At 34.0% G+C, this 16157-nt stretch overlaps 1 protein-coding gene across 1 annotated transcript; it reads left to right on the top strand.

Annotated features, from left to right (window-relative positions):
* Nucleotides 1-11289: 11289 nt before the first annotated feature.
* LOC141689783 (protein disulfide-isomerase-like) lies at nt 11290-16083 on the top strand. Its single transcript, XM_074494171.1, has 11 exons — nt 11290-11548; nt 12602-12632; nt 12722-13009; nt 13099-13287; nt 13402-13527; nt 13847-13984; nt 14112-14231; nt 14436-14553; nt 15181-15293; nt 15400-15629; nt 15906-16083. Exons 1-10 carry the CDS (start codon nt 11358-11360, stop codon nt 15622-15624), a joined length of 1539 nt encoding a protein of 512 aa, XP_074350272.1. The 5' UTR covers nt 11290-11357; the 3' UTR covers nt 15625-15629; nt 15906-16083.
* Nucleotides 16084-16157: the final 74 nt, after the last annotated feature.

The following is a 16157-nucleotide window of genomic DNA, read 5'->3' as shown; positions in this document are numbered from 1 at the left end:
AGACATAATATAGTAAATCTGTAAATGATAAACACATAACAACACTTAGCAAATATTCAATTTCATTTCAAAACACTATATGAATCGGGTCTTTATTCATAAGTGGCTCCCACTAGTTTATCTAATTTATTCAACCCCCTACGTGAAAAAATTAAGCATTCATAATGCTAGTGGGAATAGGAATCCTACATTCCATTACACAACCCCGGCTGTAGCACGAACCGCCATGTAATGTTCAATAGGCAGACAACTCTTATCAATTACATCTTATGTTATTTCCTAATCAAACTTTAGCCTCTTGAATAATTGAGTCACGACTGTGACACGACAAACTCAATATTCTAAGTCAAGTCTAACCCAACATTCCGTACATTTGAATCAGTCTCCAACGGTCCACGGCTGTGGCACGTACCGACCTTTAGATTATTATTCAATGTACACATCTCTATGTAATAGACAAGTATTTCTTATTTCGAAATCAAAGCCCTCGGCTGTAGCACGAACCGACAATGATTTAAAAATAAGAACTACTTTTCTATCATGTTGGAAGGCTATGACCGACACAAGCCCGTTGTGTCATTGGCCAATTACTACTTGATATTATTTAATTTTAGAGGGATTATATTACGTTACAATCATAATCATATTATATAGAGATTCTTCCTTTTAAATTAAATATTTCAAATCAATAATCAATAACAGATGATTCCCAGATCGGGTGGAGCATTGTCAAGAGGCGTCACTTAATAACCCTTTCTTACAGATAGAAATCTGTTGTTGACAGAATCATCCTTTCTCTCATATTGAAAATTCATATTCAATTACATGTTTCATAAACACAAGAATCTCATGATTGTATTCATAATATTATTATTAAGGTTATGAAACAATTTCACTATACTAGATTGTCTAACAAGCGCCTTATGTTCATTTAAGTTCACCTAAATCTATCATCGCATGATAAACTAAGCATATATCACATATATCAACATGAATAAACATCAAGGTAGGCATGTTACATCATCTAGCATATTGGTCTAAGCATTATACATCTCTATGTATCACATGAAGCATTTAAAAGCAGTTAAAACAGTTAAAAACAACTTTAAAACACTTCTGTTAGCTATAAACAGTTCGAAATAATTTCATAAAATATCATACAATATACCATTAGAAGCGTCTCAAAAAGACGAATCCAACGACACCAAAATCGCCCAAATCTGAGCTACCACGTGCCCTCACGCGCCGAAACAAGGTTCCCCACGCGCCCGAACCCCTGTGCTGACGTCAGCATGACATCTGACCTTTGACCAGCGCATGTCAGCCACGCGCCGCGTGTGGGCCAGGAGCGCGTGAACCCCACGCGCGCGTGGCAGTCGCGCGGTCCTCTCCTTTCTGCGATTCGCCGTCTGACATTATTTCTCGAACAGCGTGCCGCCGTCCTTCTTTGTCTTCTTCGCTTTGCTTTCAACAGACAACAACAGACAAGCAGCAGATGCATAATATATATATACTTACAATTTATATATATATATATGATTATTTAATTACGAATTTAATTACAACAATTTCAAAAATTCATAATAAATAATCTATACATCATAAAATTATGAAAAAAATACCCAGACGATCTACAACACTTGTAGAACCCAGATCAACATTCAAAATTATTCTGAGAAACGATTTCTCATCTAGTACAAAATTAATCCATGATAAAACTTGTAAAAATCATAATTAATTAATACGAGCACATAAAATTCTGAAATTTTTACCACAGATCTATATGCATACAACCTATGCTCTGATACCATTGTTGGATTTTAATCACAGCGGAGGCATGATAAAACACTTTTACACATATAAAATTCAAATAAAAGCATATAAATCGTGATTAAAACATATGAATCGATTACTAACCTTTAATAGCGATCCAAAAGCAACGATCGGAGATCCTTAGCAGCTGATCCTCAAACGTGAAGCACTCCACCGGTATCCACCAAGAAAACGATGCTAAGGAGGAGGAGGAGGTGGAGAGAATTAGGTTTTCTGAAAAATTTGGGTTCGGGTTAGAATAAAAATAGGGTTTATAATAGTATATTTATAGGCAAAATTTTCAGCTGAAATTTTCCCATAATATATTATTTTTATTAACCCATTTATTATTCTCATTAATAATTAAAACACCTTTTAATTATTAATCCTTTTTCTAAACACTTTAGAAATAATTCTCTCTCTTGATTTAATTTCCAAAAAATTAAATTCTTAATTAATAATATTAAGAACTTTTCTTAATTAATTTATAATCAATTAAATCTCATTTAATCAATTATTAAATTTTCCAATTAATTATTTATTTCATAAATAAATAATTATCAGCCATTATTAATTAATTCATCCACCATTAAATCATTCTCTTTTTATGGTGTGACCCTGTAGGTTCAATATTAAGCCGGTAGTAGAAATAAATAATAATAAAATTATTTTATCATTATTTATATAAATTCTCTAATTTATTAAATATGATTAATTAATTAATCATATTTATTCTACATCGTGAGGGATACTTCTCAGCATATCGCGACTATCCGGATAATACGAATTCACTGCTTAGAATACCAAGAACCTATTCAGTGAATAGTTACCGTACAATAAACTCCTTCTACCCTACAATGTCCTGATTAAATACAAGGCATGGATCTCGTGTCAAGCCTATCTAATTTAATCACTTGCTTACCATTTACTATGCTTAGTTCTATGCAAATTAGAAACTCCTTTCTAATTTCATTCACTCTGGCCAGAGATTCCTGAACTAGCATAAGTGGATCAGCCTTGAACATTCGCTTCCTTCACTGGAAGGGGTAGATCCTTTATTGATCATACACTATCTTCGTGTACAAATTTCTATACCCAGTAGAGCCCTAATAATTGTCCCTGGAGACTAAGAACTAAACCAAAGCATAGTTCAGTGTACACAAGATGACTATGATGACCTCAAGTCTAAGGATACTTGTACAACTATCACTATGTGAACAACTGCTGACACGTGAGTGAACTCCATCAGTTGTTCAGCTGTGCGAGTCATGTTCAGTGAACTTATTCTATAATAAGCACCTACATACTAGCTATAGTGTCACCACACAAATATCTATGAGAACAGACATCCTTCAAAATGAAGCAAGCATAGTATGTACCGATCTTTACGGATTATTAATTACCAGTTAGTAATCCTATGACCAGAAACTATTTAAGTTTAGAGTTATCATCTTTTAGGTCTCACTATTATGATCTCATCATAATCCATAAAAGCTTTACTCTAAACTATGGTATATCTTATTTAAACACTTAAATAGATAGAGCCCGTAATAAAAACAAAACAAGTCTTTTATTAATATCAATGAAATCAAAACAGATTACATAAAAGTTATTCCTAAATCCTAATACATGATTGGACTTATGACATATTCCTTTCACAACTGTCATTCGGCTAACCGTGCCAAGACCTTCTCAATATTACTTCCACTAGCTGACTCGTGATTAACAGGTTTACTTTGTTGGAAACCATAATATGAATAAGTGTCGTGTTGCTGAAACCCGTTTAAATTGTGATCATCATGCCTCAAGTATGACCTCCCCATCGTGGATTGTAAAAATCTAAGAACGGATTCTCTCCTTGATATTCATCCCTCATAACATTTAAATTCTTATAACAACGCGTAATCAAGCATGTACACGAGTTATCGGAATGGCCAGTACTACACAAATACCACATACTTGAGCTCGTGGTGTTCTTCCATTCACAAGTAACATGCTCAATCTGTCTATATCCTGCTCAATTTTTGACAACCTTTGAGTAGATTCAACCTACAAAATCGATCCCGAATTTGGATGAGTCACATATTGCAGTTCGTTAGCAGCTGTCTTAGTTATTAGTTGTTCAGCAGCATCTAAGTCAGATCCACAAAAGAACATCTAGCAGCAGAATTAAGCAGTCTCTCACATTCAAGAAGACCTTGGTGGAAGAAGTGTAATAAATTCCCCTTATTGAAACCATGTTGAGGGCACCTCTTTTGAAACTTCTGGAATCTAGCATAGTACTCAGCATACGTTTCAGTTGCATATTATTGTAATCTAGCTATTTGACTTCTCATGCTCATCACTCTGAATGCTGGCTAAAACTTCTGCAAAAATTATTTTGTTAGCTTCTCCCAAGAAGTAATGTATCCCACAGGCAGATCTTCAAACCAGTCCAAAGCTGCTCCATCCAGAGAAAACGGAAAAGTTTTCAACTTTAAAATTTCAGAATCCGCCATATCTGGTCCCATACATTCAACAATGGTCACAAATCTAGAAAGATGTTGATTTGTCTCATCAGTTGGAAGATCATGGAATATTGGCAATCGCTTTAGAAGATTTTGCTTGAGCTCAAAAGTACAACTCCTCCCTTCAGCTGTGCTAGGATATACCATAGAAGAAAGCCCGAAATTAGCAATCGACACGCCAACATCATCACGAAGTGTCTGAATTGATGTCATGTCAGTTAGTCAAATTTCACCTATAACCGAAACACAACAAGCAATAGGCGGAGAAAAATGGAAAAGAAAAAGAAAAAATATATGTACAAAAAAAAGCAAATTCCAATCCCCAGCGGCGCGGCGCCAAAAATTGATGTGACTCAACTTAAACCATTTTTGTGTCGTTTGTAATTTAGAGTAAATAGGGTACTGTTCTACGCCGAGGATCAAGGGCTCACCTCTCTTCTATTTTGCTAATGTTATCAAGAATAGATTTTGTTTTGTTTTGTCTAACAACTAAATTAACTAGTAAGCAAGGAAAAGTTTTGTTTGTAGACAATCAAATAAACATGTTCGAAAGCATGTAGATCCAACCTAAACCCATTACACAATTCTAAAATTCGTCTGATATATTCCGAAAGATACCTATAGGGAACCTGTCATGACCACATAGAAACAAGTTCTGCTATTCGTATAACCCCATGACCACATTGAAAGGTTAAAACGAATTACACACTTATACAACTAATCTCATGACCACAAATAAAAATTAATTGACTTTACAGAGATAGCAATCACAAAACATATCTGGATGACCACATACCATAGTTAATTCATGCATCTCTATAAGCATCGACATATATACAGGCACAATCAAGAACACGTCTCAGAAAATCAAAATTGTATAATTGTCATAAAGTCTAGGGCTTCAATATAGCCATCCAACAATAAAAATCTATCCAACCATAATAATAATAATAAAAGTGATAAGGTTCATGAGAAGATTAAAAATAAAATACAAAGTGTAGAGATAGAAGAATAATCCCTATGTCGTTGATATCAAATCTCCAAGCATAAAGTCTTCCTCCTTCTCCTCTTGGCTTCTCCTCTTGGTGGCTATGGATACGTATCTCCTATCTCTAATATTATAAACCTAATATATAAAAAGTATTTCTAATATTTATAGGAATAAACAAGAGCTTCCCAAACGGAAAAGGTTTTTAAGGTCAAAATTCGTAGTTGACTTTTCTATGATGTTCTTGGGTTGTTTTCACTGGATTTTGAAATTTGGACCATTCTCGAATTAAAGAGAATCTCGTTATTTTTCGTGTGGGTTGTTGAATCACCCAAATCCGATGTACGAAACTCAAGATACGACCCAAACAATAAGTCTTGCGCTTGTAACCCAATAAATCCGAATTTTCTTCTAATTTAGCTCTAATCCTTTCCAATTTAGAATTATTTGCTTCCTACAATAAAATATTACAAACTCATTAATAAAGATTCAATTAAATGCAAAATATAATTAATATGGGAACAAATATCATCTAAAATATACACAAATATATATTTTATCACCCTTGATTTTGCACTCTTCGAGCTGCTTTTGTAGACTTTTCAATCAAAGTAATTAGATCATTTGTTGATTGATAATCTTGAATCTTTAACTTGTCTGCATTATGTACTTGAGGTTCATATCGAGATCTCCAGTTTATTGTATAGAGAACCGACATGCGATAAGTATAATGACTTATCGAGATCTCTTAGTTCTCTATAAGTGACTTTGACTTGTCGAGGTCGCTAAGTTCTCTATAAGTGAACTTGGTTTGTCGAGGTCTCCAAAACTCTGCATGCAGAAATGACTTTTCAACATCTCCGAGATCTCTATATGCATTTTGACTTATCGATATCTCCGAAATCTTTAATGAGAAATTGACTTGTCGATATCTCCAATCTTCATATCTTCATTTTGACTTGTCGATATCTCTGAGTTCTCTATATGCAGAATTGACTTGTCGATATCTCTGAGATCTCTATATATATTTTGACTTGTCGATATCTCTGTGATCTCTAATAAGAAATTGAATTATCGATATCTCCAATCTTCATATCTTTATTTGACTTGTCGATATCTCTGAGACTTCTCTATAAGCCATTTTGGACTTCTCGATAAGTCATTCTGGAGTTCTCGAATGACTTCTCTATATGACTTGATCAGTGACTTGTAGATATCTTGACTTAGAATATTTTTCCTAAAACAAATTTATTCAACTCCAAGCTTCTTCACCTTTTCTCCGAGACATGATCTTGTTGTTCTTCTTTACAGAGTTTATTTTTAGGCTTGATACTGTTCACAAAAAAAAACTCCAGTCTGATCTTTAACACTTTTACAGACTCAAGTGATACAATATAAAATACAAATTTAGACTATCATACAACTAAATCTTAGGGTTGTCAATGTGACTTAGTCTTGTTATTGTACATGTATGTCTTGCACAACACTTTTCGAGATTGTCTAGTGGTTTTAGAAGCACCACTAGATCCAATTAGATCTCCACCTTTATATCTCCCCAATATTTTATCACCCTTACTTCCACCATCTAGGGCATCATCCCTATCATCAGTTTTTGTCTTGAACTCTTTGCATTTACTCTTAGAAATCATCTCTCCCTTTTTGGCATCATCACCAAGCAGGAGAGAGACAATTAGCTCCATACTGATGGACCTCATCCAATTGCCCAAACATCTTGTTTTGAGTGGCTTCCAGCCTAGCCTGATTGGCTTCAAGTCTGTCATGTCTGGTAATGATGGGCTTCAACTGCTTTTGAAGTTCATGCTCATATTTGAATTTTACTTCATGAAAAGCATCCTCGAGTTTTTCCATCTGAGAGTCAGCCTTGGCCTGAGTGGAATGAATAGATTTGATCATTAAAGCTGAAACCTTGAGATGGGTGAGCACATCAGGATTTGTGATCTGTTTCTCATCTGTCTCCAAATATTGAGAAGTATGATGAACAATGATTGGATAGCTTAGATCCTTCCATTTAGACACTCATTCCTCATCCAAGTACTTCTTTGTGTTTGCTTTATCCAACTAACCATTTTCAGCTTCCTTTCTCTTTCAGGCATATCTTCATGAAAAATGATCTCATCTAAGTCTTCATCAGAATGTAGCTCCACATTGATTTTAGACACATCAATATCATCTCCATCATCATAATCACTACCTTAACTAGAATCATCATCAACTAGTTCCTTAAACTTCTATGCCACTTCATCAGCATCAGCATCAGAGTTTAAGATAAAGTGAGGAATTTGAGCAGTATACGAATCAGCTGCTTCAGAAACTTCCATAGCATCAGCATTTAACTCAATTCCCTCAAGTATTATGGACATGTGTGTAGGAGCATCGATATTAACTCCGGAATTTCAGTTCCAGTTGAATGATAAGGAGACTCAGGGACTGTAGCTTCATTAGTGGATTGTTCTACAACTTGATCAATAGCAGCGACATGGATTGCAATAGTATGTGAATGAGAAATATGAGTGGACTGCAAGAAACCACCGGTACTTAGACCTGCAGGGAAAATATCAGCACTTAGTGCATCAGAGTTTAACCGAGGGACTACAAGCTGGGGATCAGCAACTGTTTCTTTTAGACTCCGAACACCTACAATAGAAGGAAATGAACCATTTAGATCTCTATATTCTTTTAAAGTAATCTCATTAATTCTCACTGCACTCATCTCATGACTTTTAAGAGTCAGAGTTTTTTTACAAGGATATGCTAAATCATGATACTCATCTACCTCTACTTTTACCAGGTAGGGATCTTGCCTCTCTTTATTCATTTATTTTTTCTCTAAATCTTTCCCCCCAATCTCACATGAAAGGTTCAAAAAATTTTGTCCTGCGGAAATAAGAGGTGGCTGAGCAGAGATGTGTGTGGTCATATGACTAGGGGTACCTTCTTTTGGAGGATTAGATATGATCATACCATCAGAATTTAAATGAACAGTAAATGCTGACAAGACACTATTCGTATTTAAATTAAATGCTGATAAAGAAGAGTCAGTATTTATACCTTGTGTGATTAAAAGATCAGCTTTTTGAAGTGGTAGGGCATCCAATGGAGGAACTGAAAGAACTTCAGTGGATTTTGGTGTAGGATGCACCCTACCCTCAGTATCCAGTGCTAAGATCACTGCATCAGGAGTTAAGCTTGCACTACCACTTTGAGGTAGTGGTTCTTGGTGGCTGGAGATGTAGGAGCTGCTAGATCACTTTGAGATCTAGGTTCTTGTGTACTCCTCTCTTCAGATTCAGATTCAGAGTCCTGTGCTTGGCCAAGATGCACACCAACTGTCTTTTTAGCCGAGTGAGACTCAATAGTCTTACAGAAGATTTTGACTTTGGAGACCTCATCTGTGAGCTTGACTTTGACAGCATCATATCATTCTTGTATAGATTTGCTAGCAAGAGGTCCAAGATCTACTATTTCTGCTACATCATTTTGAGGTGTAGGTTCTTGTGGGACTAGATCAGTTGTAGTTGTTGCATCACTTTGAGTTGCATGTTCTTGTGTGCTTGATCCATAAAAATGATCTTGTTTGTTCAGCCTCTTTGCTATCCTCTCTACTTGCTCATGAGTAACCTCCCTGACTCTTCTTTTCAGCTGAACATAATTATATTTCCAAGTTCTTAGAAGTAATAAAAATAATTAATCATGAATGTAAATTTAAGACTTTTACTTCAAAAATGGGATAAATATTTACTACTCCCTCAGTCCCGACCATTTCTTTACACTTTCCTTTTTTGGATATCCCATCCAATTCTTTACATTTCAAAACTTACTAAAAATAGTAAATGAGTCTCATCTCTTTCCCATTTTTTTCCTTTTCACACTATTTTTACTCTACTATCTCCTTTTTAGAGCATCTCCAATGAGGTTGACTAAATTGGACATGTAAGACATTATGTAAAATTTGCTGAACCTGTAAGACATTTTGCTTCGATAGTATTGGCTATATTGGTTGGCTATAATTTAAAAGTAGTATGTTATTAATATTTTAGATTGTTATAAATAGAATATATCACTTTAATATGGGAATAACCGATGTGTAATTTTCCTACAGATTTCTTACAGGTCTGTAGTGGATCGACAAATATAGCAATCCACAGGAGATTGGCTATAATTATAGACAATGGTTGGGTATGGTTGGAGTGTGAATTTTTAAAAAGATTGACTATATTTTTATTTTTGGTATGCCAACTCAGTTTTTAGCTAAGGGCTCTTCATGGTTGGAGATGCTCTTATATATTAAAAATCAATGGATCTCACTATTTTACTCACTTTTCTTTTTCTTTTTCACTATTTTATATATATTTCTTAACTTCCGTGCTCAAATCAAATGTAAATAATTGGTCGGGGACGGAGGGAGTATCATTTTAACTTACTTTTTTCTTTTTTAAAAAAATTCAGGATAATGGCTAATACTCCACTCGGTTCCCAGTTGGCACATGCCTCTATGGTCATATTAAGATACATCTGAATTTTAGATTGATTAGTTTTTCGGTTAATTCCAAATTTTTAATTAATCTTAAATCGATTTCTTAATCTATTCCTAATTTTTATTACGCTGCATATCATGTGATATTCATCTTGAGCGTTCAAATAAGTTTAATTTATTCGAATTATCCGTTAATTCAAGTTTAAAATGGTACATCTACAAATTTATTTGCCTTCTTTTCTAATTTAAATAACCGATCCTATTAACTTTCAATGTTTTTAATAAAAATGTAGCATTGAGTCGGGGACCAGTTGTAAATTTCTTTTTCCCCCAAGTAGACCATCTATAATTTAGAAGACGTTTGAGATTACTGTTAAAAATTATTTTGCTGTTAGAAAAAATGCTGCAGAAAAAAGTGTTGTTGTAAAAATTAGATGACTGTTTGTTAATTTTTTTGATACGTATATGTTTTGATGCAAAAAATTAAAAATGATGATGATTTTGGTAAAATTTGATGGTAAAATCAGCATTTATTTCCTGCAACAGCCTTTTCGGCTTTTTCTAAAAGTATGAGGCCACTTACTTTTCTAACGACAGCTTTTAGGCCAAAAACACTTTTCCGAAAATTCCGAAAAGCAGTTTTTAAAATTTTACCAAACAATTTTTTAACTGTTTTTAGCGAAAAGCTGTCTGCAACAGCAATACCAAACACTTCCCAAAGCATTTATTTTTTATCACTTAATTTTAAATTAATTATTACGCTAATAAAACAGGATATACATAAATGAGCACAATCAACATCAGAAACATTTTCTTTCACGTCTCCATAGAAAATTCTGAATAACGCATCAACCACGTTCTAGACCTCGGACTTTTACCGCATAAATTAATTAACTCCAAATCAATTTTAAATTATCCAAAAAAAAATGAATAACCTTTTTCTTAAAATATGAACCCATTAATTCATAAAATCTTAAATTAAAAACCGTATCTTTTAATTTCTCAGATGCTGAAATTATAATTTTATACATCACTCAATAATATTGACTAAAATTATACCTGATCGATCGGGTGTAGAGAAAAACATAACAATTTTTTTTTTAAAATGACGCAATCACATTTCAAGATTACATTTTTAATTTTATCCGTAAAAATTAAGCACCAACTATTTATTAAAATTTTATAATTACACTTTTTGATTCAACTCTTTACATTTTTTCAATTAATATTGCAAGGACGGAAAAATGATTGGATTTTCTAAAAATTAAAATTTCATATTAATCCATCAATTAAATAAATCAAAAATTAAATTAAAAAACTCAAAACACCCACAATTACCCCACCCCAAAATTACTAAACCACCCTTCAAACGTTACACATATTTAATCTCATGTGCTGGTAACAACCAATAACACCCCGCCACGTCACCGCCCATGACGCGTCATCCTAATTCTCAAAACACCTATAAAAAAACATCATCGTCTTCAGACCCGTGAACACAGACTTCGACTTCAACTATACACACAAAAACACACACACTGTGTGTTTTAACAAAATGGCTTATAAGGTTGTAATAACAAGCTTTTTAGTGCTTTTAAGTATAGTTTTGTTGAGTGGATCGAGGTGTTTAGCTGAAGAGGAGACAAGTGAGAGTGTTGTTGAACATGTTTTGACTCTGGATCATAGTAATTTTAGTGAGGTTGTTGGTAAACATGAGTTTATTGTTGTTGAATTCTACGCTCCTTGGTAAGTCTATCTTGTTTTTCGTGTTTTTTTTGAATAATTAGGTGTGAGTATCTGTTCTAACAAATCTCGGAATTTATCAATATCATTGTAACTAATTTATTTATTTTTGGATTTTTGATATTTATTAGTTTTGTTTAGTGTTTGATTGTTTATTGTTGTTGAATTCTACGCTCTTGGTAAGTTTGTCTTGTTTTCGTATTTTTTTTAATAATTAGGCTTATATGCAGAGTATCTGTTCTAACAAATCTCGGAATTTGGCTATATCATTGTAAATAATTTGTGTTTTTTTGGATGTTTGATATTTATTAGTTTTGTCATAGATCTCTTTAATCTTGTTATTGTTGTAAATAAATTTACATTTTAATTTTAAAATGTGTTTATGACTTGTGAGATTATTGCTGATTATAGTGTTTGATGTTTTATTGTGTGTGATTTTTAGTTTAATTGTTTTTAATTTGTTAATTGATAATTTCTTAGATCCAGAGCCTATGTTTTCTTACTTGCATTTTGATAAAAGTTTTTCCAAAAAAATTTATTTTATTGAAAAATGTGGATATTGGCTTTAAATATTGACATATTGATATTGTATGTACAAGCTTATTTTAGCAAAAAAAAAAGATAGAAGAAAGGATAGCTTAGTCCATTAAGTGGGTCCCATTTCAGTTTAAATTTTCCTGTTATTATTATAATTATTATGTCATCTATTAAAATGTTGGCAAAATTTAGTTGAATAAAAAAGGTTGAGATAAGTTGTTGCATTTGATTGTAATTCTGTGTGTGGTAAAAAGGTAAAATATAATGAATTTTTTATCATTGAAAAAGAAGTTACTATAATACAGATGCTGTTACTTGATCATTGATGAATTAGATTGAGAAATTATATTTGATTCTTGATTTTTGTTAAGCCTACTTGGTATAATTATATATATCTTTCTTGTCAGCTATGACTTGGTGTTTGAATACTAGATAAATAGGGAGATTAGATTCCGCATTTGCTATGTTTTACTACAATTTCGAGTTTTGAAATGTTGGCTTCTTTCGTTTTGATAACAGGTGTGGACATTGTAAAAGTCTTGCCCCGGAGGTATCATTTTTGATCTCTGATGAATTGCAGTCACCTTTTTATGTTATACTTTGGTGATGATGTAACTGATATATTTGTTTGATGTGTAGTATGAAAAAGCTGCATCGGTGTTGAGCAGTCACGACCCTCCAATTGTTCTAGCTAAAGTTGACGCGAATGAGGAAGCAAACAAGGGGCTTGCAACCCAATTTGGAGTCCAAGGTTTCCCCACCCTTAAGATATTAAGAAGCGGAGGTAAACACTCTGAAGAATATAAAGGTCCCCGTGAAGCTGATGGAATAGTTTCTTATTTAAAGAAACAAGTTGGACCTGCCTCTACTGAGATCAAATCTGCAGAAGATGCCAGCAGTCTTATCGATGAAAAAAAGATCACCATTGTAAGTAGTTGATGCCTTTATTTTGATATGATTCATTCCTGTTATCCGGTATTATTGCAATGCTAACTATTTCGAGCTTTTTGTTTTAGATTGGACTGTTTCCGGTCCTGTCTGGTGAGGAATTTGAGAATTTCACAGCGCTAGCTGAGAAATTGCGTTCTGACTATGACTTTGGTCACACCGTGGATGCCAAACTCATCCCCAAGGGTGATTCCTCAGTCACCAAACCAACACTTAGGTTGCTCAAGCCATTTGACGAACTCTTTGTTGATTCTCAGGTATTGCAATAATCCTTTAATTATATTGATATTCTGATTTGGGGTTCAATTTCAGGAATTGAGAAAGCAGTTTAATCCCATGCTTAAATCTATTCATTTCTTTTGAGCTTGCAGGATTTCCATGTTGAAGTTATGGAGAAGTTTATTTCAGAAAGTGGTGTGCCTACTGTAACTCTTTTCAACCAAGACCCAAGTAACCGTCCGTTCCTTGTCAAATTTTTTGACAGCCCTGATGCCAAGGTACATCCATTTTCAGCTTCTTACAGTAAGAAGACCTGAAGTTTTAATCTTTAGACATTGTCTTCGTATCTTGGAACAAAAATTTAGGTGAAAAATTAGGTGCAGTAGTATACTAACCTTTTGATATATATATATATATGCCAACAATGCAAGGAATCTGTCACATACACTAAGAGTAATGTATAGTGTAATATTGTCAAGTAGTTAGGGGAGGCACATATTTTCTGTGAAGGAGGGAAATTAATAAAAACATCTACATATGTGTTTATTGTTATCCTAATTGCAGAATTTGCTGAAAATCTCATTTCTTTTGCTGTAGGCAATGCTATTTTTGAACTTCAGTACCGACAAGTTTGATGATTTCGAGAAAACTTATAATGATGTTGCTGTTCTCTACAAAGGAAAGGGACTAGGCTTTCTCTTGGGTGATCTTGAGGCCAGTAAAGGCGCTTTCCAGGTCATTATCTCTTTATCCATTTTATCAACCTTGTACTTCCCCCACCCCATAATCATCACCCTTGAACTTAATTTTTGACTAAAAATTATGTGACATGCTGATTTTCCTTTTGGTTTTGAACAAACAGTATTTTGGGCTGAGCGAAGATCAGGTTCCCGTCATTCTTGTACAGACTAGTGATAGTCAGAAATATCTGAAGGGAAATGTGGAAGCTGAGCAAATCGCACCCTGGTTGAAGGATTACATGGTATGTTTTAGTTGTTCCGTAGTTTATGTTTCTCCTTTTTGGGGAAAAACTGGGTATTTGTCATCTTTTATTGTGCATCTATCGTGTCCTTAAGCAGAAGCATTTCTTTAAGATTGCTCTTTTTCTTGGGTCAATTATCTTTCGTATCTCAGCCACATTTTATATTTTATTCTTGCTTATCCAACAACTGTACAAACATTATAGGATGGGAAATTGAAGCCGTATGTGAAGTCAGAGCCTATCCCTGAAGTTAACAACGAACCTGTAAAAGTGGTTGTTCGTGACAGCATTCAGGATGTGGTTTTCAACTCCGGAAAGAATGGTATGTGTTCTGCGGATATTTCATCATTGCTTGCTTTCTCTTGGTTACCATCTCTTATTAGATATAACTTGAGCTCTTGCCTCCTAGATTTACTAAGACCCTGGAGCTGCCGTTTCCCAACATTGATCTGTTGATTGTTTTCAAAACATGTATATATATATATCTGTAGTTGATGTACAAAGTCCAATACTTGCTTTTCGTATTTGACATGCAGAAGTCATCTACAATTAAAAAATTTATTCAAGGTTTTTGCTTGTCATCATCTTATATCTTCCCTAACTGACCTTAGTATTTAATACATTATCTTCTTCAAGTTCAAGTTGGTGCAGAAAAGATGATTTTGCTTTAGACTAGACTGTCTTGACCATATCTTTTCTGTATTCTGTTCAAAATTCATGAGGCTCAAAATCGGTTGTGTTTGTTGTTTTCGCATATTTTTTTGTTCAATGCACTTCAGAGATATGCTGCTGCACTTTTTGCTTCTCATATATTCTATTGTCCGTGGTTTGTATGGAGCTATTCAAGTTCTGAGTGCATGGAAACCCACCTTTTCATTGTTTAACCCACCTTTCCATTGTTTCTATGTTTTAACAAAAAATAATAGTTACATCTTATCAAATCTTGCAGTTTTGATAGAGTTCTATGCACCTTGGTGTGGACACTGTAAAAAACTGGCTCCAATCTTGGACGAAGTAGCGGTCTCATTTGAAAATGATGCTGATGTTGTGATTGCGAAATTTGTAAGCTTACCTTTTGCACCTAATCTATCTGGTTTTCTTAACAACGCTTGTGTAATTTGGTCTTCATCCAATCATCCCTTCCTGACATGTCATTCTTTCTTTGTAGGATGCGACTACAAATGATGTCCCAAGTGATGTTTTTGATGTTCAGGGCTTCCCCACTTTGTACTTCAGGTCAGCAAGTGGAACTGTGGTGCCATACGAAGGGGACAGAACAAAGGATGATTTCATTGAATTCATCCAAAAGAACAGGGATACCAATGCCAAGCCAGTCTCAGTCAAGTCAGAAGAGTCAGCTCCTAAATCAGAGTCCGCAAAAGATGAGCTTTGAAGAATGTAAGTGAATTTTAAATATCGCAAGTTTATACCAACTCCAAGGGTTTGAAACTAGTAAAACTTGTTAGTAACCTTTGAATCTTTGATGGTGAACTCCATTTTCGACATGAAACTCAGATACGAAACTGTTACAGCTTTAAGTCCGGAAGTTATGCTAATGATGATTACGCAATATTTCCTTTGTGGTTGAGATACTCATTTGTGTTACCTGTGCTATTCAACTGATTGAGGATTTATCCATGTTTTGATAAATCTTTTCTTCTTTGGAAATTGCAGTTATACCTCAAGGTGGTGAGACAGAGGAACATAGCTCAACATGAAGGATCAAGATATTTAGAGTTTAATAGAATCTATTTTGTTTCCCTTTAATGAAATAAATGTAGTAGATGCAGAGCCTTGTAACTTTTTGTAATGGTATTATTAGCCTTTGAATTAATACACATAAAGTTGGTTAGATTTTGTCTTAATTTCCCCTATTGTTAAATGTTTAGTGTGTCTCTCGGTAATATTTGTTTGCATCTAGAAATG

The sequence above is a fragment of the Apium graveolens genome, chromosome 10 (assembly GCF_009905375.1).
Source record: "Apium graveolens cultivar Ventura chromosome 10, ASM990537v1, whole genome shotgun sequence".
Taxonomy (NCBI): domain Eukaryota; kingdom Viridiplantae; phylum Streptophyta; class Magnoliopsida; order Apiales; family Apiaceae; genus Apium; species Apium graveolens.
This window is presented reverse-complemented; position numbering and strand designations above follow the sequence as displayed.

Coding starts and splice junctions, on each gene's coding strand:
- LOC141689783 (XM_074494171.1), top strand. CDS start 11,358: ATGGCTTATAAGGTTGTAATAACAAGCTTTTTAGTGCTTTTAAGTATA. Junction 13,010..13,098: donor ATGAAAAAAAGATCACCATT/GTAAGTAGTTGA, acceptor TTTTTGTTTTAG/ATTGGACTGTTTCCGGTCCT. Junction 14,554..15,180: donor TTTCAACTCCGGAAAGAATG/GTATGTGTTCTG, acceptor CAAATCTTGCAG/TTTTGATAGAGTTCTATGCA.